Here is a 26748-nt window from a genome sequence, read left to right as displayed (position 1 = left end):
TAAAGATGTGGCAGTTATAACGATTTGAAGGCAGTTGAATTACCTGTAGATTTGGCCTTCATGTCACGAGGGAATTTGCGACAGACTCTGTTGTAGTTGGTGCAGATGTGGTGGAGGCACCAATCAGTCATCTGATGAGAACAGTGGAACTAATGGGAACAATCACATAGATGAAAACACTAGAGAGAAAATCATAGATTTTGAAATTTGAAAACCACTCCTAAAACATAGATTCTTTATATGTCAATTAAAAATGATCAAATATCACATTTTTATACAATCTCTCTGGAATACTTGATTCTAATTTTAAGCAACATTTCATGTTTATTTATTTATTTGGTAAAAAGCCATGCAATAAAAGCCAGTAAGCCGAGATATACTCTTTCCAGCTGCAGACCCGCATCAAGCATGATGGGGAATACGGTGAGTTCTCTATCATATTTCTGTCATGGTGTGAACTAATTTATATATTAAGTGTTTAGCTGCTAAAAATTATAAAATAATACTGTGCACATCTTTTGCTTTTTATTATCGAAGCTTGAATTTATTGTCATACTTTGTTGTATACAATATTTTTTCTGTGGTCAGTTTAACTACTTTTCAGATTGGGAGGTATAAATATCCTTTGTAGTGAAATCACTGTAGGTTTTGTATTTATTATTTATGAATATAAATAATTTTTGCATTTGTCACAGCAGAGATATTCATGTGAATCCTATTCATTTCGGTTTCAGGGATAACATGGAAGTATTTCTGCAGGAATGCCATGATAAAATGTTCTTAAAAGTCAACCATTTTTGTGATAAGTTTTAAGTTGATTATTTGTTGTATAGAGTTTGTGGGATTTTTTTATTTTTTATTTTAGCAATAATTATTTAAATGTCTTGGTTTTCACATAGAGAAATGCATGTTTCACTTGTTTAAGGCTTTGTATTAAATGTTTGTTTTGAATTTCATATGATTAAATACAATATATTTAAGTCTTGAACAGCTATTTGTAACAACAGGAAGGAAAGTAAGGATTAAGGAAATAATATCACATAGTAAAATGGGAAACACTTTTGTAACGACTGAGACAAATCAGACACAATTTGTTATATTTAACAAATAATCTTTAAAACTCACTCTGGGATCTATGGTCCCTTCCCCCCAGCTAGGGCAAGAACCATGACTACCATCAGATAAGATGGTTTTATTGCTGTTAAAAATTACCATAGGGAAGACAGAAACAGACCTTAAAACAGACTTTCCTGCATTAATTTATAGACAAACTGATCTATAAATGAGCATGCATCCCAGAACATTGTGTGAATGATTTACTGTCATTTACTGAATGATTTAAATTTACTTCTATTATTTTTTTGATACTGTGTATTTTATGATAGAGCCAACGGTCAATGTAACCTCACCTATACCATGTTTGGTCTCTATAAATTGTTACTTTGCAGATCGAAATGATTGTGTACATGATACTGTATGTCGATAACTGTGCAACATATTAATATTACAATCATCTTTCATAGTTTCTTCATCAGCAACCAATCCAGCTGCACATGCAAATGAGCACGCTTAAAACAAAGATCCATCAACAACAGAGGAATTTTCCCGCTAGGAAATTCCACCCTTCTCATTGGTCAAGCAAACCCGGAGAGGTGGGGCTTTTCTCAGGCTTTATTAGAGACAAATTCACAGTGACCCACTCTCTCTTCTTCTGGCCTCTACGGCTGCTTCTTCGGGTCGATGTCTGTTGGGACTGCTATGCCTTCACTCCCCCAACAGAGTCAGACTGTATTTTCTTCAATCCAACTCAGAAGAAAACTGCAACTTTACCATCACTGAATGGGCAACCATCAACTCTTCCGACTTTCTCACTCCTTGGTTGCCTGCGTGGCCTCTCCGGCCCATTCTGCATGTGCTCAGCCATGTGCTCATGGAGAGAGAGAAAACCTTCAACCAGAACAGAGTCAAACAAACCACTCAAGTTCACCAACTTTTCTTCATTCTGCGCCGAAGAAATCGATTGAGACTAATGTCAAAATCCTTTACTAATGTCCCCGGACATTTCTTAGAATTAATAAACAATTAACACTGAGTGTTCACGCCACGGGACGAACAGGTGGATTGATTGTAAATATTATGAACTGATCCAAATATTCATAATCAATTATAACAAGTTATGACTGATTATTAATATTTCTTTAGAGCTATTTTGCTACACTTTACATAATAGATATTATTTTCACATGTTAAGACATTTATTCTGTAACATTTTATTTTGATGGTCCCTTTTAAACATTCTGATGAATGTAAGTGACTTTGCAACTACATGTCAACTAACTCTCATTATGCGCAAAAATACATTATGCATACAGGTGGCACAAGTCTATTAAGACTATAAGCTCAGTTCCCACTTCCTGCCTGTGGCTGCTGGCCTGAAAATGCTGCCCAGTGTCACACTGTGTAGTTCAGACACTTGCAAGAAGCAGGAGTCAAGATCCAAAGAAAACCTATTTTAAAACGCCAATCAAAATACAGGGATACATATGAGAAATCACTACACAACAACTTAACACGACTAATACCGGAACAAAGACTTACTCAAACTGAGGGCTTATATACACAGCAGACAAAGGGAGAAACTAACAAGACACACCTGAACTGAGAAACTTAATCAATATGTAACCATAGAAACAAACAGTGAGAAAATGGAGGAGAACTGAACTAATTAACAGACTAGAAGATTAACAATTAAAGAATCTCAAACATGAACAGAGCAGAAGAAACAGATCAAAAAAACAAAACTTAAAAGGTGACAGTACATCCCACTCCTGTAAGGCACGTCCTCGTGCCGTAAAAAGGGTTAGGAGGGTGCCCAGGAGACTGACGAAGGGCTGGAGAAGGGGGTACTGTAGGTGGTGCCCCTCCCAGGTGGTGCCGGCAATACAGGAAGCCAGGGAGGTGCAGGCAGCTCTGGGACAGCCTGTGAGTGGATGTGTGAGGCCGAAACAAACATAACACCAGCAATATAAATGTTAAGGACCATCTCTTCGATCCCACCAGGGCAGACAGGAAGGGTAGGCTCTGGAATTTCACTCACTAGAGCGGACTGGGGAATTTCACTCACTAGAGCGGACTGGGGAATTTCACTCACTGGAGCGGACTCGGGAATTTCTCTAACTGGAGCGGATTCGGGGGGTTCACTCTCTAGAGCGGATTTGGGGATTTCACTCTCTGGAGCGGATTCGGGGGTTTCATTCTCTGTAGCGGATTCAGGGATGTCACTCTCTGTAGCGGATTCAGGGATGTCACTCTCTGGAGCAGACTCCAGAACATTACTCACTGAAGCAGACTGGGGAATTTCTCTCACTGGAGCAGACTCGGGGGTTTCGGACTCGGAGGTTTCAATCTCTGGAGCAGATTCGGGGGTTTCACTCTCTAGAGCGGATTTGGGGATTTCACTCTCTGGAGCGGATTCGGGGGTTTCACTCTCTGTAGCGGATTCAGGGATGTCATCACTCTCTGTAGCGGATTCAGGGATGTCACTCTCTGGAGCAGACTCCAGAACATTACTCACTGAAGCAGACTGGGGAATTTCTCTCACTGGAGCAGACTCGGGGGTTTCGGACTCGGAGGTTTCAATCTCTGGAGCAGATTCGGGGGTTTCACTCTCTGGAGCGGTATCAGGGATTTCACTCTCTGGAGAAGACTCCGGAACATTACTCACTGGAACGGACTCTGGAATTCCACTTTCAGGAACCTAAAGATATCACTCACTGGAACGGATTTTGGAGTGGACTCTGGAGTGGACTCAAGGACTGGTGCAGACTCTGGAGCAGATAAGATGGTCCCGATGTGAAGGGTTTGTTAGCAGGCTCGGGGTGAGTTGGCGCACCCAAATGTTTTTTAAGGATGGGACTGGACGTGGGTTTGTATTGCCCTCTTTTACTTCAACCACAAAATCAGAACAATATAGCCAGAGGATATAATTAATGAAATTGACTAAGGGTAAATTATAATAACCAGGAGACAGGAACTGATATAACTCATCATCCACTCCCATCCGAAAGTAGGCCTTGAGCGTAAAATCGCTCCAGCTCACCAGATTGGAATAGTCCAAAAAGGGAAGCAGGAGTCAAGATCCAAAGAAAGTTTATTTTAATACGCCAACCAAAATACAGGAATACGTAGAAAAAAGCACTACACAACAACTAAACACGACTAATACCGGAACAAAGATGAACTCAAACCGAGGGCTTGTATGCACAGCAGACAAAGGGAGAAACCAACTAGAACTGAACTGAAGAACCTAATCAATATGTAACCATAGAAACAAACAAGGATAGAACGGAGAAGAACTGAACTAACAGACTTGAAGATTAACAAAGAAACTCAAGAATGAACAGAACAGAAGAAACAGATCAAAAAAACAAAACGTGACGACCAGCAGCAGATGGTCAAATAAAAAAAAAATTGTGTGTGAATGTGTGTGTGTGTTTCCAGTTAGCTTATGCCAAGCAAGCTAGTTAACTATTTAGCGTAACATGCAAGTTGCACAGAATCATAGCAATCCGTGTAGAGTTGTGTGCTCTCAGTGTTAGTGTAATGGTGTAGCAGTGTTCAGTTTCTTAGAATATAGGTTAGGGTTAGGGCCAGATTAATTCTTAAATATATTTCAAAAACACTAAATGCTTGTATCAGACTTTACAATCAGCCATCCCTAGAGGTGCAAATAGGATAGAATTTCACTTGACAGTGATCCATTTTCATTCTCTCAGTCAGATGTACACTTACTTGGGCCATGTCCAGGTAGAGCAGGACATCTCCATCTATATCAGCTCCCATCATAGCAGCCTCTGTCAGTACCGTCACAGTGTACAACTCTATGACAGACACACAACACTCATAAAAACAACAGAATATGTCAAAATTATTTTTTGGTTTGTATTTTTTTATTTCCTCAGTTAATAAATGACACCCTACCATTTGTTAACAATAGTTAATGTTCCATTTGCTAACATTAATTAATTAAATTAATTAACATTAACTAAAAATGAAAAAATAACCCTAGAGCATTAAAGGGGACATAACATGAAAATCTGACTTTTTCCATGTTTAAGTGCTATACTCGGGTCCCCGGTGCATCTACCAACCCAGAAAACGTTTTTAAAAAATCGGACAAACCAGTTTGTGTAAAGGATTGGCCCTGTTCTGAACAGGGGCGGGGAGCAGCAGCTCATTTGCATTTAAAGGGACACACACAAAAATGGCGCGTTTTTGCTCACACCCAAAAAGGGGCAAGCTATAATAAATCATCTCAGGGATATTTTGAGCTGAAATTACACATACACATTCTGGGGACACCATAGATTTATATTACATCTTGTGAAAGGGGCCATAATATGTCACCTTTAAAGCATTCACAGTTAATGTTAATTTCAGCATTTACTATCACATTATTAAAATCAAAAGTTGTAAAATATTGGTAACAGCATCCTTGTTACACGTTACATGTACTTACTATAGTAATATACCAGGTAAATTAGGAATAATAATTAAATGCAACTAATCCTAAACCAATACCTAATCCTAACCTTAACCCATTAGTAAGTGCTGTACATGTTGTAAATGAATATGGTTACATATTATTTCGATGGTCCACTTACTTATTATGCTAACTATAGCCACCGAAATTACCTGGAACAATTTGACCCAGGAACTTTTTCCCCAAGACCTGTTGCTTTTTGCGTTTACACCGCGGTTTAAAGTACCGTGAAGATTAGGAAAATTTGTCTGGTGACGTAGGACTGCACGCACTGCAACAGATTTTAAAAAATGGTGGTTGAAATGAAATGCTGCGTGGGGTCAACCAATCAAAATGCAGCATGAACTCAACCAGTTAGCATGTTCATCATTTATATAGTGCTTTTCTAGGTACTCAAAGCGCTTTTACATAATAAGGGGGAATCTCCTCAACCACCACTAATGTGCAGCATCTATCTGGATGATGCGACAGCAGCCATATTGCACCAGAACGGCCACCACACACCAGTTTATTGGTGGAGAGGAGACAGAGTGATAGAGCCAATCAGTATATATATGGGGATGATTAGGAGGCCATGATGGACAGAGGCCAATGGGATTTTTAATGACCACAGAGATTCAGGACCACGGTTTAACGTCTCATCCGAGTGATGGTGCTCTTTGACAGTATAGTGTCCCCATCACTTTACTGGGGCGTTAGGACCCACACAGACCACAGGGTGAGCACCCCCTGCTGGCCACACTAACACCTCTTCCAGCAGCAACCTAGTTTTTCCAGGAGGTCTCCCATCCAGGTACTGATCAGGCTCAACCCTGCTTAGCTTCAGTGGGCAACCAGTCTTGGGCTACAGGGTGATATGGCTGCTGGCTGCAAGTTCAGTGCCCAAGTCCCACCCGTGAAAGTTCCTGAACTTTGAAAAAGTACTACCTCGCAAGCAGGGACTTTCTGAGGGGGAAATTTTTACCTGGAACTTCATTTAGATCCTGCGGTCGAAACACACCGAGTACCACCCCAAAGTTCCTAATTCCTGGGGAAAGTTCATGCAGTGGAAACGCGGCTTATAAGTAACTTTGCAACTACATTTGAACTAAATTCCAATAAAGTAGCCCATTGGTAGACTGTAGCAGAATTTTAGTAGGCTGTTAGGTTAGGGTTAGTAGAATAAGTTGACATGTAGTTGCAAAGTTATTTATAGTCAGTAGAATGTCTGTTGCGGAGCATCAAAATAAAGTGTTAGCAGATATTAAGCAGACAGTCTACTAATAGTCTAATGAGAGTTAGTTGACATATAGTTGCAACATTACTTGTAGTTAGTAGAATTTCTAAAAGGACCATCGAAATAAAGTGTTACCATTACTAATACTCAGCACTTAAATATATAATTACTCTGTAACAAGGACACCTTAAAACTACTGTTAACAAAGATAAAAAAAATACCTTTAACAAATGGTGCATTATCACCAAAAACAGTTTGTATGTAGCTTTATTTATGTACCTGTCAGCGCAACCAGGTGAGGCAGACAGAGACGGTTCGCAAGTACAATGAGTTCCATGGCATCCAGATCTGGGCGAGAGCAGAAACGGCCCGTATAGAGATACTCCAGCACAGCACGCATGCAGCTCCGTGTAGTGTTAGGAAACAGCACCTGACAAAACACAGCAACAATCTCAAAGAGGGGGGAGGGGGGGATTTGGTAGGATTCAGCCGTGTTCATCAGTAAAGTCCAACTATAAGCATTCTGTAGATAATTTATGTTGTTAACATTCTGACATACAGTGGGGTCCAAAAGTCTGAGAGCATCACATGAGCACTCCATCTTTTCAATGTCTAACTATTTGTTTTGTCAATCAAGCTGCATGAAATCATCAAGTTTCAAGTCCTTCGGTAGAAGCAAAAACATCTGTCTGTACAAGAGATACATGATCAATGTCACAAAACTACTTATTTGATTAGTGCTCTAGATATTCTGAAAATCTGAAATATTTCCATTCAATATATAATATTTTACTGTATATTTTTCTTTGTTGGATTTTTTTAACTCTCTTAAGTAGACACAACTAAAGTAAAACGCAAAACTAAAGTAGTTCCAGGCCAGGTCTTTACCGCATTACAGTTCTAAAATGATGTTTGGAATAAGATGCACACCAGCTTCGTGTCGTGACTGCATTACCACCTCGGGTGTGCATTACTTTTTCTAATCCTTTAATGGCCTGTCGTCAATTATTCCTAACAAACTACTTACATAAAATAAAATAAATTGTAACACTATATCTCCTAATAATATGTCTTATACTTAAATGCTTAGTTTTAAATCTCTGTAGTTTGTGTTGTGCTCAGTTACGAAGGAGGACAATCGTCAGAACAATCACCTTTGAGTGTAAACTAAACGAGCCAATGGACATTGGCGTGCAAGATTTGCATCGTGCACCCCGCCCCACAAAGCGGGTGTGAATGGAAGCACACTTGCAGCGCACATTCAAGTTTTCCACTAAGGAGCTAAGATGGTGTGTCCTGCTGTTCAGCGGTGATACAGCAATTGTGTCAACGGGACATAACGTCTCCGTTCCCTCCTTCAGGGAATGAGGGTTAAATACGTAACCGAGATGTTCCCTTTCAGCCAGTCACGTCACGTCAGAACTGAACTGACGAATTGGGATCCTTACCAAAGCTATTACCCCCTGCACCTACTGGGGCAGAAGATAGGACAGGGCTTTACACAGAGAAGGTCAATCACTGCAGTTCCTTCTGACTCATACCGTGAGACTATTGGATAATAACACTGGGAAAGCGTGCCTTTTCCAAGCGGAAAGAAACAATACGGAGCGATACCACATCCTGCCAGTAGGGAGGTATCATGTGAAGATTACACATATGGATTGGCCGATAGGGTAGTGCAACATATGGTAGGTCATATGGTAGGACTCTAGGGTAGCTCCTAGCCAGGGAGTCATAACCGCCGACAGGGAAGCCGTACCGTGGAAAAATACACATGGGATTGCTGTAGGAATTATAACATATGGTCACTTAGGCTAGCACAGGGGTCGGCTCATCTTGGGTCTGGTACGTCAAGACGATGGCATCCACTATCCAGTGGGCCAACCTCTGCTTAGAGACAGCCTTTCCCTTCTGCTGGCCTCTATAAAAGACAAAGAGCTGGTCTGAGGACCTGAAGCTCTGCGTTAGGTCGATGTACAGTTGAAAGTGTGGACGGAACAGAGCAAAGCAAGGGCCGGGTCTGCCTCCTCCAGGGGCAGCGCTTGCAGGTTCACCACCTGGTCCCTGAAAGGAGTGGTGGGAACCTTAGGCACGTATTCCGGGCCAGGGTCTCAGAATAATGCGAGAATGGACCGGTCTGAATCCCAGGCAAAAATGCCAGCAGGTCCCCAACCCTCTTACAGAAGCCAGCTCTGCCGACTGCAGTGGTTCGAAGGGCACTCTCTGTAAGGCTGTTAGCACCCAGGAGAGGATTTAACCTTCTCGCACCCCTTAGGTACCTGATGATCAGGACATGCCTTCCCACAGATTTACCATCTACTACCATTGAATATCATGATGTATATAGCGGCAACATACACTTTCAGGGTGGAGAAAGACAGCCTTCACTCCATTGTACTTGATCCAGCCCTTCCTGCTTGAAGGAAAGCACAGCTCCGATCGGGCATCTCCGGTGGTCTTCTCATTGAGAAGAGCACCACTCGACGAACAGGTTCCACTTCAAGGTGTAGGCGTGCCTCGTAGAGGGCGCTCTCGCCGAAGTGATGGTGTCTACCACCGCCTGGGATAGATCACCGAAGTCCTCCGCGTCCAGTCCAGAGACCACACGTGGAGGTTCCAGAGGTCTGGACGCAGGTGCCATTGGGCCATGGGCCATTGGCCATTGGGTGTTCCTCAGTCAGGGAATAAAGTGCAAGCTGTACTGCTAGCAACTCAAGGCAGTTTATGTGCCAGTGCAGTTGGGGTCTCATCCAAACGCCTGAGGCTGCATCCCCGTTGTTCATGGCATCCCAGCCGGTGGTGGAGGTACAACAGCATCCCCGGACACTTGTTCTAGGGGAACTCCTGCCCGTAGAAACGCAAGGTCTGACCACAGGCTGAAGGTTTGGAAACAGGCCTGGTTGATTGTCACCCAGTGCGTGCCACATTGTCACACCCATCTCAGAACTCTGCCATGAAGCCAGTGCTTAAGCTGCCTCATATGGAGCAGTCCAAGCGGTGTTTCTGTGGCTGTGGATCCCATATACCTCAGGAGCCTCTGAAAAATGTTTAGTGGGGCCACCGTCCTGCCCTTGAGCAAGTTCAGGCAGTTCAGTGCCAACTGAGCACGTTCCTGCATCAGGCGTGCTGTCAAGTTGACCGACTCCAACTCCATACCGAGAAAAGATATCCTCTGCATGAGTTTGCTCTTTTCCCAGTTGACCCGAAGCCCCAGATGGCTGAGGTGCCTGAGCACCATGTCCCTTTGTTTGCATAACTGCTCTCGTGAGTGGGCCAGTATGAGCCAGTCATCGAGGCAGTTGAGAATGCGAACGTCGTGCTACCTCAGAGAGACTAGTGCCGCCTCCACAACCTTCATGAAGATGCAGAACAAGCAGGGACAGCCCAAAGGGGAGGACTTTGTATTGATATGCCGACCCTCGAACGCAAAGCGTAGGAATGGTTTGTGTCGAGGGATAATCAAAACATGAATATACGCATCCTTCAGGTCGATAGCTGCAAGCCAATCTCAGGGACAGATGAATTAGAAAATGCGATTAGTCTTTTGAACGGGAGCTTGTGAAGGACGCGATTCAAAACTCGCAGATCCAAGATTGGCCGTAACCCACTGCCTTTTTTGGGTACAATGAAGTAGGGGCTGTTGAACCCTGACAGGAGAGACCTAGGACCAAACGCTAGGTCCCCCATTTGAAGGACAAGCAATCCCATCTGGAAGCTTCACAGCTTGTGATGCACTAGAAGAGTGGTGGGCCCGCGGAGATGTACTCGGCGGGGAAGCCTTCACTGTAATCCTCAGGTCACCCTGGCTATTCGCCGAAGTAGTCCTCCCCTGGAAGGAGGAACTAGATCAGGACATAGCAAAGGGGACTCCACCTCGTTTGAGGTACTTGAGTCTCGACCACAGGAATGATGCGCTGGGTTGCCGTGACACACACTCGAATTATGATTGGAGAGCAGAATCTTGCAAATTGCAAAGCTTGAATGTGCGATGCAACCGCGCTTTCATTCATACCCGCTTTGCGGGGCGGGGTGCACAACATAAATCTTGCACACCAATGTCCATTGGCTCGTTTAGTTTACACTCTAAGGTGATTGGGCTCTCAGGCGAGATCAGTTCAGTTCTGATGTACAGTAACGTCGAACGTGACTGACTGAAAGGAAACAAATAAACGTTCCTCAAAAGCCATTTTGTGTCATATTTGATACATTTGAACATGATTTTTCAAAAAAATAATGTATGGATAATCAAGTAAACTTAAAGTTGATTCAGTCCAGTAAGTATTCATCTTAAAATATTAATAACAATATACGTTTTTCCTAAGTTTACTTTATACAAATCATTAGAGATCTTACAGAAAAAGACACGTGAACCACAAGTTTATTATACTATTATTATACTAAAAGGCCTTACTTGCTAAAAAAGTCAATCAATCTGACAATGACAATGTAGTAAACTGTGTACAACAGATTTTTCAGTAATATTTTGATAATGTTGATCACTTAGAGGCCTTGGAGATTTTTGTATCAAATATGATTCAGTAGGCTTCATAGGGTTAAAACTAGATCCATCCAAATTTTGAGAAATAATCTGTTTGTCCATCAAAAAAATTTTATTCAAAAGTATATCCATCTGATCTTTCCGTTCATCAGATTCCTATCAAAAACTACACTGGGTCACGTTGGACAAATTATGAAGTTTTACATGTGTCCATTAAAATACAGACCACAAACAGTAGTTCAGTTTTACCACTGGTACTGGATATATGCGAATGCACGTTACCTCTTTTGTACAACTCTCCACAAATGGTCCACCAAACATGGCTGACATCCAATCACAGCTTGAGATGAGCAGTGGTTTATGGGCCATAATGGTGCCATCATCCAATCTGAACACCACATCTGTAGCACAGGACAGAAGACCTTCTGTAGCTTTTCAAATCACCATTATAATGGCATATCATTTCTATATCATATAAACATGCTTCACTCACTGGTCAAAAAAAAAAAAAAAAACTGTTCAATCTCAAATTCGACCAATAGGCTTTTTGACCATCTCATCTTGATAACTTAACAGTGGCTCAATATTACATTTCACTAAAGCTCAATCATAGTGCTAGAGTCAAGTATAAATAAATAGAAGTGTTTCTCAGTGTTTATGATAAAAGCTCGGTCAGCATTACAAGACAGCTTGATGTCCTCCAAACCCTGAGAGTGCTGAAAAACACAATATGTCCACACCGGTTCTCACTACCAGAAGAGCACTGATTATGAAACCGAAAGCCAGCTGACAAAATATGGGGTCTTGTTTTTCTCTATGGGGGTGAAAAATTAAGCTGAAGTAGAGGGGAAAATAGCTTGAAGGGATATTCTGCTTGAGCCCATCTGACAAATTTGCTTTGGTTATATGAAAAAATGCTGTTCGACCTTCCGCTAGGATGGACACTGTACACCCAATGTGTGCAGATACCAAAACCGCAGAAGTTTGCTTTTTTAATATACAGCTGACAGTTTTATTCTACATGACACAAGAAGGTTGGGGTGACAAATAGGGACATTTGCATGAAACAGGAGAAGGAATAGCAAAACTAGTCTAAATTCTATGCACAGTTAGTGTAACTGACAAATATAAGAATGCTAACCGCAATCCTCACAAACAAACAAACACCTACAGATTTTTAAGACTGGGTGATATGTTGAATATTCATTACATAATTGTGATAATTTAGCTGGTGATATAAAAATCAAGCACTTAATAAATGCGATAATTTTAACGCACCATTAGGTTTCCTAAAGTATTATTTGTGAATCAGTTCAAACTGTCTGTTTAATAACTTAATTTGAAACCCTGAATCAACTATTTGATTGTGTTACTCAAAATCTCTCTTAAAAAAAAAGGGTGAATTCATGTGGCAATTTTAGAGCAATTACATGTGTAATTGTGTAACTGCCTTGAAATGTACTTTTAATTTCATGTAAAAAAAATAAAATGGCAAGCTAAATAAGCACCTTGGTCCATCTTATTAAAAAAATCTTTGCTTTTTGGATGACTAGACAATTTTTCTGGCCCATCCCTAATAACTGCCAAGCATACATACAGTTCACATGCCTCTCACCAGAGAAGGTCCCTTTGGCCAGACATTCTTTCACTCGATTTGTGCGTCTCACGTGAAAGGCCTTGGTGATCTCCTGATTCATGAAGGCCTCATCGTTCAGGATGTTAGCCACCATCATACGCAGGTCAAACACTTCCAGCAGCTCCGCGATGTGAGCCACCTGCATTAGCTCTTTCTCCCGTTCATCTAGTTTACCTGTGTACAGGTACCGCAACACGGATCGGAAGGGACCAGGTTGCATTGAAGGGTCCATGTGCACAACAGTCATTTTTCTAGGGTTGAAGGTGACAGGGTCATCCACCAATTCTTCTTGGATGCTAATGAAAGCACGACTCAAGGCAGGGAACAGACGACCACGCCGATCTCCGTCGCCTTTTAGAGTTCCATCACTGGTGCAAGAACGCAAGTTTGCTCTATCTCCGTCGTCGCTACTTTCACAAACGTCAAAACTAGCTGCACGCATCAGCAAATCGCGGCCAGAAAGTGGTGGTCCTCTGGGTCGTTCTCGCTCCCGTTCAGTCCCCTCAGAACCACGTGGTTCGGTCAAGAAGAGATCGTAGAACTTGGACGAGGATGTGGCAAGGTAAATGCGATGGGCGAAGATCCTCTGCCGTTCCTGGAGGACTAAGATGACGTCAGCGCACAGCGGGTCCTCCAGCAGGCGGCTAGGGTGCTCTTCTATGTTACTGGGAGGGGCTGGAACGGTGATAATGGGTGGGGGAGGTTTAGGGGGAAGGAAGGGAGCTTGGAGGAGTGGCCTTTGAACGTTTCGTAAATGAGACTTCCAGAACTGCAGATGGCGGCGGGAAATGAGGGCTGCACGGATGGCGTTGTCGAAAACGTCCTTAACCCCGAACTGAGCAACTATGCTGGTCTCATAATACGGGACGCCTAGTTCTTTAGCCACCTCATGGCCTTTCTCTGGCGCCAATATCTCATTGGATTTGATGGGTCTGAAACAAAACATAGCATTGTGTCATCATACTAAAGGACTAGCACTCTCTTTACCACCCTCATGTCATTCCAAACCTGTGAGAAAACCAAAAGACTTACTCTTTACTGTACAATGAAAGTGAATGGGCATAGGTCAGGGGTGTTCAAGAAATGCTCCTGGAGGGTCAACGTCCAGCAGATTTTAGCTCCAACACACCTGCATGAAAGTTTCTAGTGGCTTTGTCCAAAAGCTCAAAAATGCGGCCTCCGCATACAGCATACATAGGTAAGAAGGCAACTAGGCACATCAGAATGCAATGATCATGTCACATCCTGTATACAGCCATATCCCCCGGTGCCCAAGACTGGTTGCCCACAAAAGCTAAGCAGGGGTTGAGCCTGGTCAGTACCTGGATGGGAGACCACCTGGGAAAACCAGGTTGCTGCTGGAAGAGGTGTTAGTGAGGACAGTAGGCGATGCTCACCCAGTGGTCTGTGTGGGTCCTAACGCCCCAGTATAGTGACGGGGACACTATACTGTAACAAGCACCGTCCTTCGGCTGAGACGTTAAACCAAGGTCCTGACTCTCTGTGGTCATTAAAAATCAGTTTCTGAGGTACCTTCATGCGCCAATGCCGCTGCCTGCAAAGTCATTGCCAGATAGGGCAGTGAGGCTATACGTCATCTCCCATAAGCTTTTAGACGTAGCCAGCTTAAGCAGCTGACTTGTTTTCTCACTGCCCTATCAGGCAATGACTTTGCAGGCAGCGGCATTGGCGTATGAAGGTATCTCAAGAAACTGATTTCAGACAGACTTCTGAGGCAGCATAATAGTTTAATGATCTACAGCAGATAGAGATAAATAGAGAGAGCTATAGTGATAACTAAGCAAATAATTACTACAATACAACATTTCTTGCTAGAAATGACATCAAAATTGGTCAAAGTTGGTATTTATTTTTTGCTCAACTGTCACGGAATGGAACACACAGGATTGTGGGATATCAAAGGCAGTGAATGATACATCAATGCTGCCTTCGAAAATCAAACAGGTGAAGGTACAGGACGTGGCGCGATCACTGGATTCGGACGTGCCTGGTTGCCTTCCTACCTTTGTATCCTGCCCACGGATGCAGCATTTTTCAACTTTCGGACATAGCCAGTGGGTCTGAAGATCTTGATTAGCTTGTGCACGTGGTGCGATCACTGGATTCGGACGTGCCTGGTTGCCTTCCTACCTTTGTATCCTGCCCACGGATGCAGCATTTTTCAGCTTTCGGACACAGCCAGTGGGTCTGAAGATCTTGATTAGCTGGTGCAGGTGTGTTTAATCAGAGTTGGAGCTGAACTCTGCAGGAAAGTGGCCCCTTCAGGAGCAGTATTGAACACCCCTGGCAGCCGAGCTTAAAATATTACAAGGTAGCACCATTAAAGTACCTTCAAATTAGTCCATACATCTCATACACAATATTATGAAGTTATTCAATAGTGTTGCATTAGGAACAGATTGCAATTGAAGTCATTATTCACTGAAAACTTCCCCTTAACCACTGCTCTCAAAATTTCACGTTCATTTGAATATACAGCAAAGAGTCAAGACGCATCACTCAGAACAGAAGTTCAAAACAAAATGAGAGGGTGCAGTCCTTCTCCTGGAAGGCCACAGTCCTACAGGGTTTGCTCCAGCCCTAATTAAACACACCCAAAGTCCCTTTCAAGGAAAGTCTGTTCACTCGGCGGCCATATTTGCAACGCCTCTGGGTAGCTATTTTGGGCATCCAAGACCTATCTATTGGAATGGTAGAATCCTGAAATCTCAAAAACTGCTTGCCGAACTCACAATTAAACAACATATTTTAAATCAGCAACAAAAATCGTACCTGAATGTTGTTTCTAATGCTCAAATAGCACTAAAAAAGCCTATTTTTCAGACTACACAAGCCAATGTGCAGTCCTAAGCGCAAGTCTCTGGTTTCTATGGGAAGGCTTTTTTATTTAGAAGGTCGGGACGTATTCTGCCATATTGCATGTTGCAGTTTCTCCCATTCATAAGTAATAAGGGTGAACCGTTTTTGTATATCTATAGATTTTGACACACCTGAGCCAGCTAATCAAGGTCTTCAGGATCACAAGAAACTTTCAGGCAGGTGTGTTGGAGCTAAACTCTGCGCAGGTGCAGCATTGACGGCTACCAATAGTTACCTGGCCAGTGGGCGGCGAGCTCTGTTCACTGCCTCCAAGTCAGCATACCGCAGGTCTAGCTGGCAGCCCACTAGGATAACAGGAGCTCTGGGACAGAAATGCTTGATCTCAGGGTACCACATTGTCCTCACATGGTGGAGGGAGTTTGGGTTTGCAATGGAGAAACACAACACCACCACATCAGACCTGTTAGCAAACCAGAGACAACTCATTAACTTACACAGCTTAAAATTGTTTAGGTAGCTGGGTGACCTTTTTCAGGTCACCTTTGACCTCTGTACAGTATACTATAAACTTATCAGTGAGAGCAAAGTTTAATCTGATACAGTTCTGTAGAATGTGACAATTTCACATGTTTGTGGTAAAACACAGTTGTAAAGAGCTTGAAAACAGCTTTTATAATTTTCTTTTTTATATTCCACATTGTCTGTTAGTCCAGTATTCTTGCAAAATATGTATAACATCCAAATAATGACAACAATAAAAATATCCCTAATAATTTATAAATGAGTATACTTCATTTAGTATGAAGTAGAAAGATAATGATCCAAGTTCACCTGCCATACGCAAATCTGCGGTCCTTGTGATGGTCACCAAAAGTGTCCCAGAGACGCAAGGACACGCTGACATCATCCACCACATCCCTGGACCTTTCTAGAACCTGTCCGGGAAGACACATCTATCACATGCATGGAGATTTACCCGAGAAACTGCGTACAGTACATTTAAAAAAATATATAAGATAATTTATCAGGGAATTTATAGATTATAGTGGCATCCATCACATGTTTTTCCATGAAATTTCCTTTTATATACCTTTCTTTGAATGAATGAGAATATGACATTAGGCATTCCTCACCTCTTGGCAGACTCTGTACTGATCTATTGCCCAGACGGTGGGCACATGAGTGGCAAGTAGCTGGTACTGTGTAAGCGTCGCATTGCAGGCCCGAGCACAGATTAGCCGGGTCTTTCCAACTGCGTTGTCCCCAACCACCACACACTTGATAGTCTCGACATTTGGTCTCTCATAGTCCATGTCAGAATCCATAAAATGGTGCCTTTCACATACAAAAAATATATAATGTAAATAGGACTTACAAACAGTTAAATATTTATTTTTGTGCAAAAAAAAAAAAAAGTTGCCAAGTGGCCGTGATATTTCTTGCCAAGAATTTACCACAGATGAACAAACAGATGTGAATATTGGTTCATCATTGTATTACTGTTAAATGGATCAATGATGTGATGTCATGTTTTTGTCCTAATCCGTTTAATTTAACATTAAAACAAATTTTCTTAATTCATGACATTTTAAATTACATTTAAACACTTTTTTGAAATAATACTCATAAACACATACACTCATGTGTATTGTAGATGCAAGGAAAATATATTATTACGTTTTACTTGATAAACCACTTGAAATTACTAGAGTAAATCAATTTAAACTTTCCTTGAAAAAGGCATGCATTTTTTCCAAAACCAACCAAAACAGGAATACAAAGATTACATTTCTAAGAACTTGGTATACATTTTAGGGTATGTTTACACAACAACAGTGTACTCAAAACATTTTCGTGTACAGATGACAATGTTGTCAAAATGATCCCCGTTCACACAGATCCGCGAAAATCACTAAAAACACTGTATTATTCTGCCAGGCCAGTAGTTGGCGATGTCACTTTGTAAAGAAACACTAATTGCTATAGACTGAACATGTAACACGCATGCGCAAGACATCACCGTTTTCACAAATTCATGGTTTTGTAGTTGTTTACACAGAGACAATAACAGAATCGTTTTCAAAAATTTGCATTTTCAGGCCCCCAAAACGCCGTAGTCGTAATTGAATGGCCAAAATGCATAAAACTTTTCTGTTTTTAGTTGAAAACAGTGTCGTGTAAACCGCCCCTTAGTTTTTTTACAATCACTTGGACCAACTTAATTTTGTAGTGTAATGTAAACATGGATCATGTAACATATACTCCAGTGAATTATGAACAGTAGAGAGTCATTCTTGTTTTGTAAAGAAATTTTTCAAAAGCAAACGCGTGTTTTTTAGGTATTGGTTTTATGAGTGATTAAGTTTGTTGGGTGACAACCTTTGCTTGTGTTGTGGAAGAATGATTTGATTTGAGACATTTATTAAGTGTTCTTTATTTTTTTTTATTTTTTTTTGGTAGTTTTAGTGCATTTTGTATGTGAAATTAACTGCTGTGCAAAGTTGTTCAGATTAACTGTGTGAAGAATTTTGAAAAAGTAAACCTAGTATTGAGATATTTGTCCCAGCGATTGTAAAATTATAAAATAGATTTTTACTCTTAAATGTGATTGACTCAAATATACAGACGACTTACAGCATACTGTAATTAAATCTAACAAATGTCATTTGTTAAAAAATGATCACAAATAGCAAATACTCTAAACAAGTAATAAAAACTCAGTGAGTGTTTTAGCGCAATTTTCTCACGTCATGGGATCACAACACTAAGAGATAGTAAATGAAAGAGAAAATAAGTTGCTCGAGAATATAACTTTCTCTTGAAATTCAAATGAACTTTCTGAAATCAAATCAGCAATGGATAATAAAAAAGGCACAATCACTTGACTAGTTGAACATCATTTTTTTTATTAGCTCATTATTTTTTACATCTTGTGTTCACTCAATATCCTCGATTTTCTCTGTATCAGCTTCCTTTTCTGCTTTGTCCTCTTCAGATTCTTCCTTCTTTTCTGCTTGACTATTGGCTTGTGACTTTGTAAACTCTTCTTCTGCTTTCGAGATATTTGCCAAAACATCCTCTGAAAGCCACGAGTCATCGTAGAAATCAGATACGCCTGATGAGGAAGCCGTTGGTGTGGATGTCGCCATCTTTTGTCGCTTTGCTGAACGTTCTTCCATTTATTTTGCAACAACCTCTTGTCGTTTTCTCATATATTCTTGCTCCTTCTCCAAATCTTGATCGATACCTTCATTGATTTCTTGCCGTAATTCAGTGGAATTAATTGTGCTCATGACTCTTGTGAATACCTTCCTTACGTATTTCTGTGGAACAATAGTTTTGTAGGCGAAAAGGCAATATTTTTCTTATTTCCCTTCATATAAAGTTTTAATTCATTTTTGAAGCATAAAGGAAAGATTTTTGATCAATTCTTTTTTTCTAATATTATTGTAAATTTTAGAAGCTATCGATTGCAATTTGTTTCAACTCGATAGCTATTATGGTTGCCGAGAAATTTGCAAAAAACTGATTTTTTTCTGGAATTTCCAGGAAATCCAAAATCTTTTCCTGGATTTTTTTTGTGCGTTCCCGAGATTAGACCTTCCTTAACATAATGCCCGAAAACCCGAAGTCTCTAGGTGGTCTGGTTGAGGAGTAGATAGAAGTGCAAGATTGGTGCGCACAGACAGAACAGAAATCATGAGTTAACAATCGCAATTTTGTCCGGTGGAAAATTGCGCTAAAAATGCTGGGTTGTTTTAACCCAATTTGGGTCAAATTTGGACAAACCCAAACGTTGGGTTAAAAATGTAATTAAAAAATGTAACCCAACGGCTGGGTTTGTCCATATTTGACACAAAGTTGGGTTGAAACAACCCAGCAGTTTTTAGAGTATTCCAATCCCATGACTGTCTGATGACAGTCATGGGATTGGAATACTTTCATTTACGTAAATTCTTAGTCATTCACACATCTCGACTTCCTCCAGTCGGCCCTCTGAAAGTGATCTCTCTGAAATCATTGTGTTCCAAACAGACCTGATTCATCATGTTGAGCAATCATAAAATCAATAAATGAACAACCCCTACGGCAGGGATTCTCAACTCTGGCCCTCGAGTTCCACTTTCCTGCAGAGTTTAGCTCCAACCCAGGGGCGGATCTACAAAATTATATGTATGGGGTGGCAAGGGGGTAGCATGAGGACTGTGAGAGGTGGCAACACCAAAGCAAACAAACATTCAATCATATGTACTATCATCTAGCATCTTTAGTATATATCATCTATAGTAAAATATTGCTGCAAGTGCAATCGTCGGGGTCCAAGCACCAATGGCCCAAGTGAAGAGAACACTTGAACTTAAAAGTCCTTAAGACAGAGTAACGCAAGACAGGAATCATGACAATAAGTGTAGCTTGCAGTTTTGTTTGTTTTATTATTCATACCACAATAGTAATACATATCTTTATAGAAATGTTATAATGTATATTACCTTACAACACAGGTCAAAATAAAAGATTAGAAGTATTATGGAAAATAATACTATATAAATAATGGAAAAACAGTCCATTTGTTTCTGAATTGAGAAACACTGGTTGTGCGGTGTGTTTTTAGCCCCTTTCACACAGAGATTCCGGAAAATACACGGATAATGCGTCCCAGGATTTGTCCCGGGATCGTTTGATTTTGGTTCATTCACACTGCCAGTGATTTTCCAGAATCTGTGAGTGCGTTCACACACATCCCGTAAAGACACGTGACGTCAGGATGTGATAGCTCCTGTCAGATGTCAGTTCTGCTGATAACTCCTCTTCTACACGAAGACGAGTCCATACTCACCAGTAGCGCCACTGGGTTTGCCGTGTGGCTCGTTCCCCATATGCTGTAGCATAGGTTGTAGAAAGGCGATGGCACGTGCGTCATCACTACGACACACCCCTTACGGCATTGGTCCTGGCTTTTTTTTAACACAGGGCACATTCCGGGACTGATCCCAGCAATGTTACTAGGTCCCCATCCCGGCATCGATCCCGGCATCAATCCCGGGACGTGTTTGCGTTCACACAGAAGGCACTCTAGCAATTTTACGGCAATTTCCCGGGATCGACGCGCTGTGTGAAAGGGGCTTTTGATTCACCAAAAATAACTGGTTCATAAGAGTCATATAACTCAGGAGAAGTGAATCTAACACTGGATTCGGACACACCTTGATGCCTTCCTACCTTAGAATGCATTTTTAGGCTTTCGGACAAAGCCAAGATCTTTAGGATGAATAGAAAGCTACAGACAGATGAGTTTGATCAGGGTTGGAGCTAAACTCTGCAGGAAAGTGGAACTCGAGGGCCAGAGTTGAGAAGCCCTGCCCTACACTGTCTTCATAATCCTCTTCTGTACCGATGCCAATGTCATCTAATTTGGCTTCAGAGTACCTTAACGCATGGGTACTGAGAGCTCCAGGTAGGGTACAGTAGCCGTGTTTCCACTGTCGGGCCAAAAGCGAGCATTCATAGTGTGTGCCAGGGTCAGTTGCATTTCCACTGTCACGTCCAGGGGCTTGATCGTGCTTCGTCGGGGCTTCATCATGGTCCAAAGTGGGCCAAGAGGTGCTTGAGGAGTGGTCACGAAAAGAGGCGATGTTTGAGAGTCAGCACCAATGCTCGTCGTTTAAAATGTTTTCATGTCAGGCTAACAGCTAACCTCAACATTAAAGACATTTAAAAAAAAAAATTCGCTTAAAACTCACTTTCAGACACCAGCAAGTGTGTGAAATAACTTCAGATTGCGATTCTGATGACAGTATGAGGCAGAGTATATTTATACAGTGCTAAAAAGCTTACCCCTTGTATAAATATACATAATATAGATACACATATGATTATAGAAAATACCTGAGACTGTTTGAAGAATTTAGACAAAGCATATAATATTCGAAGTCTGAGGCTACTGGCCCCATCCGGCGCGCTGTTAGCCCTGGCTCGCACTGGCCCGACAGTGGAAAGGCAGCTATTGGTCCCTTCCTTGAGTGGGCTTCATTTCAGTCCCTAACCCTAACTCCCATGCAAATGAATTAAACACTTGGAGCAACACACATAAGTATACCTGTAGGTGTTAAAAACCATTAATTCTACAAAAAAACCATCACATGACATGAGTTTGGGGGTTAAGGGTGTGTAACATCAAAATAAACTGTAATTTAATTAAAAAGCACCAGACCTCATTCGGTTTCAATATATTTTTCAAAAATTTACGTTTTGTTTTAAAGAAAGTCATACAATTTGGAATGACATGAAGGTGAGAAAATAATGACAGGAGATTCACTTTTGAGTGGACTATTTCTAAGTCGCAGTGAGTGAAATTATATTTAATTAAGCTCAAAGCTGTTACCAACTTCTCCATCACAGAGGTTAGATAACGTCACTAGAGGTAAAAAAAACTTGATGGGGTTACCAGCTGGGTAACCATAAAAACAGAGGAACAGATGCTAATGATAAAATGCAGCTGGAGTGAGATGTTGCCTTTCTCTCTTCTGTCAAACATGAAAGACGATAGTTTGAGAAGGTGCTGGGGGATTTAAAACCACTTTCTTACACTGTTTAATTCTGATTGAACAACAAGCATAAATGACACATTGCATAATATTAATAATAAAAGTTATTTAGATTAAGATTAAAGATAGAAAACATTTTAATACAGCCTATCTTATATCGGAGGCGGGCTTTGTTGGCAGAGGCTATTTACACTAACTCCGCCCACTGACGTCTGATTGGGCCAGACAAAATTACGGAAGACACTGGATTGTCAACAGTAGCAATCTGCTGCGTCCTTATTCACCTACTTATACTACGCCTTAAAAGTATGTACTCTATTTGTGAAGAAATAGTAGAAACTTTTGAGTGTGTAGCAAAAGAGTAGACAAGCTTTGGGACATACTGTCACGTCATACAATTGCATCTTTAATGGTTGCTCTCTGTCGCTTCCTGTCACAGTAAACTGGCCTGTCAATCAACTTGTCACAGTTAAATACCACCACATTTCATTTAAATTCCTACCGTATCGGAGAGAAATGCAGAAACACGTTGATCAGCAGTCGCAGGTCTTTCATGCGGAGACTCTCCTCATATTAATGCATAATAATGATGCATTTAAAAGTTGATGGCCAAACGGATCTTTAAAAGGTCCACATTGTTATTGCAGATGAAATAAAACTTTTTGTTGTCTTTTTTTTAATCAGGTTAAACTTTGATTAGTCACTCAAACCTTTATCTAAACCTATCACCGTTGGTCGCGCATATCCGCCATGTTTTGTAGTTTTTTTTACTTTTTACTCGTGTTTGTAGTTCCTCCTCCAAAGCGCAATGGGTTGTGGGCAATATTAGCTGTTATAGTGAGCACGGATTCACACTTCGAAAATCCACCGGAAATAGTAGACCATTCAGGGACTTTTAAATACTCTTTTCAACATACTATGCTTTGGGGCACACTTACTCTAATCTCACATACTATTTAGGATGGATATATGGACATTGGGATGCAGGGATAGTGTAGGCCAAGTTTTGACGCAAATGTTTGAATCCGCCTTTTGCCGAACTCGCTCTACTCGCTTTTCTCATCACATATCAGATCGGAAAGGTATTATTTTCAATAAAAATGAAAGAAAAAAAACATTTGCAAAGAGGAAATATAGTGTCTAACGTTTGGTTAGGGTTAGGGAGGGCTTTGTTGTCTCAATAAGGCGGCATCCATTTAATAATTTTAATAAATATAATACATTTATTGCATACCATTTACTGTACAACAACACTGAGGTGCAAATAGTATCTGCCACTATTTATAAGTATAAAAATAACTACTAATTACACTCATTGCAAAGAAAATACTGCTACTGTAAAAAAAGATTTTCATGATTTATCACACCTTTTATCTTTTGTCAAATCAACTTAGAAAATGAATGTGGTTCAGATAAGATAACATATTATTTTGAGTTTCTATTTATTAAACCAATCACCTTCATTGTATTAACACAACATTTTAATTTCAATGAACTCAACATTTTAAGGCTACCAGAAAACCTTACTTTTTTAAGTTAAACTACCAATATGTTATTTTACAGTTATTAGTGCAAAGATCACCATATTATATTGTACTGATTCTATTATATATAATCAGTATGGTTATGTATATCAGTAGCCAACACTGAAAAGTGTAGAAAACGTAACACACATTGAATTAAACATGAAAGTACTCCAATTACGTACTCCAATAATCTGATCCAGTAATAATCAGATCCAATAATACACATTTGTGTATTATTGGTTAATGATCATCTTGGGAGATTATATCAATATGGATATATTAGTCTATCATGTCATTACAGTTAATCATTCCATAACTCAGTGTTAACTGATGTCAACAGTTATCAAGTTACAATGATAGCCTACATAATCATGGCTGAAATATTGATTAGATCACAAGCGCATAAAAATCCACTATTCTTCATATTACACCATCGCAATAACCGTACAAAGCAGGCACAAACATTCTCAGCTCTACGTCGCTCGGAAATAAAGCTTAAATATGCTTCATTCATGTAGAAGTATTCCACTGAAAACAAATAAGAAGTTATATAAGATACAGTGCATTATTACCTCGTGTCTTGAAAATGGAGGTGGCTGGTATAGCAGCACAGTCTTTGGTTTCCAGGGAAACGGAATTAAGCCTAGTACTCCTCCTCTATTACTGTACCACGAGCCACTCTTACTTAATGCAATTTTATTATAATCTAATGAACAAGGAATAGTTTACAGCTAACGTCTATCTAAAAAACTATATGCATCATCGACAGCAGATCAATAGCCTAATATTGCATTAAAAAAAAACGTAAAGTAGCTTGCAAAGCGCATGAGCAAGTAACGCGACTCCTTCTGCTATAGACATCTGCTATAAACACAACCTACACCAATGATCTGCTATAAACACAACCTACACCAATGATCTGCTAATACTGCTATAAACACAACCATACACCAATGAAAGAGCCTCTCAACGCCGTCCAATGGCCCGAACAAACCTATCCATCTCATTCATAATTCGACCATAGGCAACATGAAGCGTTACGCCTTTCAAGACAGTGTAAGCTAATGCTTTAAGATGTAGTTAGCAAATTGTAAGGTTAAACTCATTCATTCATTTAAGCTTTTTATTATAGGCCTATTATTATTCTTACTATTATTATAAGGCAATAAATATGAAAACTTATTAAAATAAACTAGGCCTGCATAAAAATATGTAAGTCGTAATAAGATTTATTTTTACAAATTAAAATAGTATTTTACTTAATAGCTCAATTCCTTTTAAAGAGCAGCCTACGTGTGAGTGAACTTGACAAATACTGACAATAAATGGACGTTTTTTTTGGACACTCGAATGATAGGCCATAATTAAGGATGATGTCTATCCCGTTTGCATTATTGCATTATTTCTGATAACTCGTTCTCACAACAATGATTTCGAGATACATCGATTCGATATTATCCGCCGCATTTTCTAAATGAATAGTCTGTTCATTCACCGCCCGTATACAGGCTATTATGTAGCCTATACAGCAGATGTCTTCTTGAGAAATGATACTTTAAGTATCGTTTTAATAAATAACAGCGACTTAATATCTTCATGCACCAGTAAGTAGGCTGAATAGACTGAGACTCACACACACACACACACATACACACATGCTGCGGCTGCTCTTACCGCATCACAGGGAAGTGTTGCATCGGCTCGGCCGATATGGGGAAGCGACAGAAGAACAAATGCATCGGATGAGGATGGAAAGCTGGAACTAAACTTCATTTTCGGATCTAGAGTATACGGCTTAAAATCGCTACCGCCGATCAAAACGCGTTCGAGAGAAATTGCTCTATGCTTCTCCTTCTCAAACGCCATCAGATGAAACGCAGACTTTTAGCTCAGGCTCGGTGGCGGGCAGCAGGGCTGGACAGACTCTTATGTTTCCTCAGTTACCGTACGAACTGTACAACACAGGCACAACAACACATCAGTACTGCACATTCACTGTAACACAAACACACCGACCCTGTTCACCTGCTTTAGCAAGGGCTAAATTCAGTCTCTCTATCCTTTAGCAATCTGACCCCTGGATAAAGAGGTAATGTTTGTGTTTCCTCTTGATTTTTTTAAGATCAGAGTCCAAGGGCCTAATCTGGGTTTAAGAGTAAGCACTACCTTTAAAAAAATCCAGATTTGATATGTGATATTTGATTTTGAGCAAAATATATAGGCCCTATCACCATAGCAGACATTAGTAATATGTGTTTTGGTTCTTTGAGTTTAGTTTCTTTACCTGTGTTTAGTCCCTGTGTTCTTGGCTATGGTTCTTATTTGATTTTTCAGTCCCTCTAAGGCAAGTTTGGGGTCAGATTGATTTAAAGAATATATATATAATAATAATAATAATAATACATTAATACTTTTATACAACAAAGATGCATTACATTGCTCAAAAGTAATAGTAAAAACAGCTATAATGTTACAAAAAATAAAATATATTTCAAATAAATGCTGTTCTTCGGTAAAAACTATTCATAAAAAATAAGTACTATTCATCAAAGAATCCTGAAAAAAATATATCACTGTTTTCTTGGTGTGTAACAATACTCTCATGTCACAATTCGATACATATCCCGATACTGAACTCACGATACGATATTATTGCAATACTCCAAGACATATGGTAAAGGTTAACCATTTTTTTTGTTAGCAATTTCAATTTTACTTTTGATTAAAATGCTACATTTATTACAGTGTGGGTGTAAATGAATAGACTTGGACTTGGTACTGATAACATAATGCACCTGACAATGGGGACACCAGAATAAAAATATTCATGATTCTGAAGCTGAAAACACAGAATTAATTTAGACGAACATGCTTTCACTCTGACTAGATATGTTTAAAATAATGTAGGCCACTTTTTACTGGCAACAGAAGACATTTGGCATAC

The 26748-nt window shown here is 40.3% G+C and overlaps 1 protein-coding gene across 2 annotated transcripts in view; it reads right to left on the bottom strand.

Annotated features, from left to right (window-relative positions):
* Nucleotides 1-25755, bottom strand: part of rhobtb2a (Rho related BTB domain containing 2a) — a 31340-nt gene extending 5585 nt beyond the window's left edge. Inside the window, exons 1-9 of one of the 2 annotated variants that reach the window (XM_084388396.1) lie at nucleotides 25479-25755; nucleotides 16867-17068; nucleotides 16565-16668; nucleotides 16008-16193; nucleotides 12872-13824; nucleotides 11539-11657; nucleotides 7038-7188; nucleotides 4792-4880; nucleotides 44-149 (exon numbers count right to left, since the gene is read on the bottom strand). In XM_084388396.1, coding sequence (XP_084244522.1) covers nucleotides 44-149; nucleotides 4792-4880; nucleotides 7038-7188; nucleotides 11539-11657; nucleotides 12872-13824; nucleotides 16008-16193; nucleotides 16565-16668; nucleotides 16867-17068; nucleotides 25479-25543 — 1975 coding nt within the window. In that variant the 5' untranslated portion in view covers nucleotides 25544-25755. Of the gene's footprint in view, nucleotides 1-43; nucleotides 150-4791; nucleotides 4881-7037; nucleotides 7189-11538; nucleotides 11658-12871; nucleotides 13825-16007; nucleotides 16194-16564; nucleotides 16669-16866; nucleotides 17069-24376; nucleotides 24468-25478 lie in introns of those variants that run through there. The other variant, XM_084388397.1, reaches the window with a different exon arrangement.
* Nucleotides 25756-26748: the final 993 nt, after the last annotated feature.

This window comes from Rutilus rutilus (assembly GCF_951802725.1).
Source record: "Rutilus rutilus genome assembly, chromosome: 19".
Lineage (NCBI taxonomy): Eukaryota > Metazoa > Chordata > Actinopteri > Cypriniformes > Leuciscidae > Rutilus > Rutilus rutilus.
Note: the sequence above shows the minus strand (reverse complement) of the source record. Positions and strands in the feature narration are given on the sequence as shown.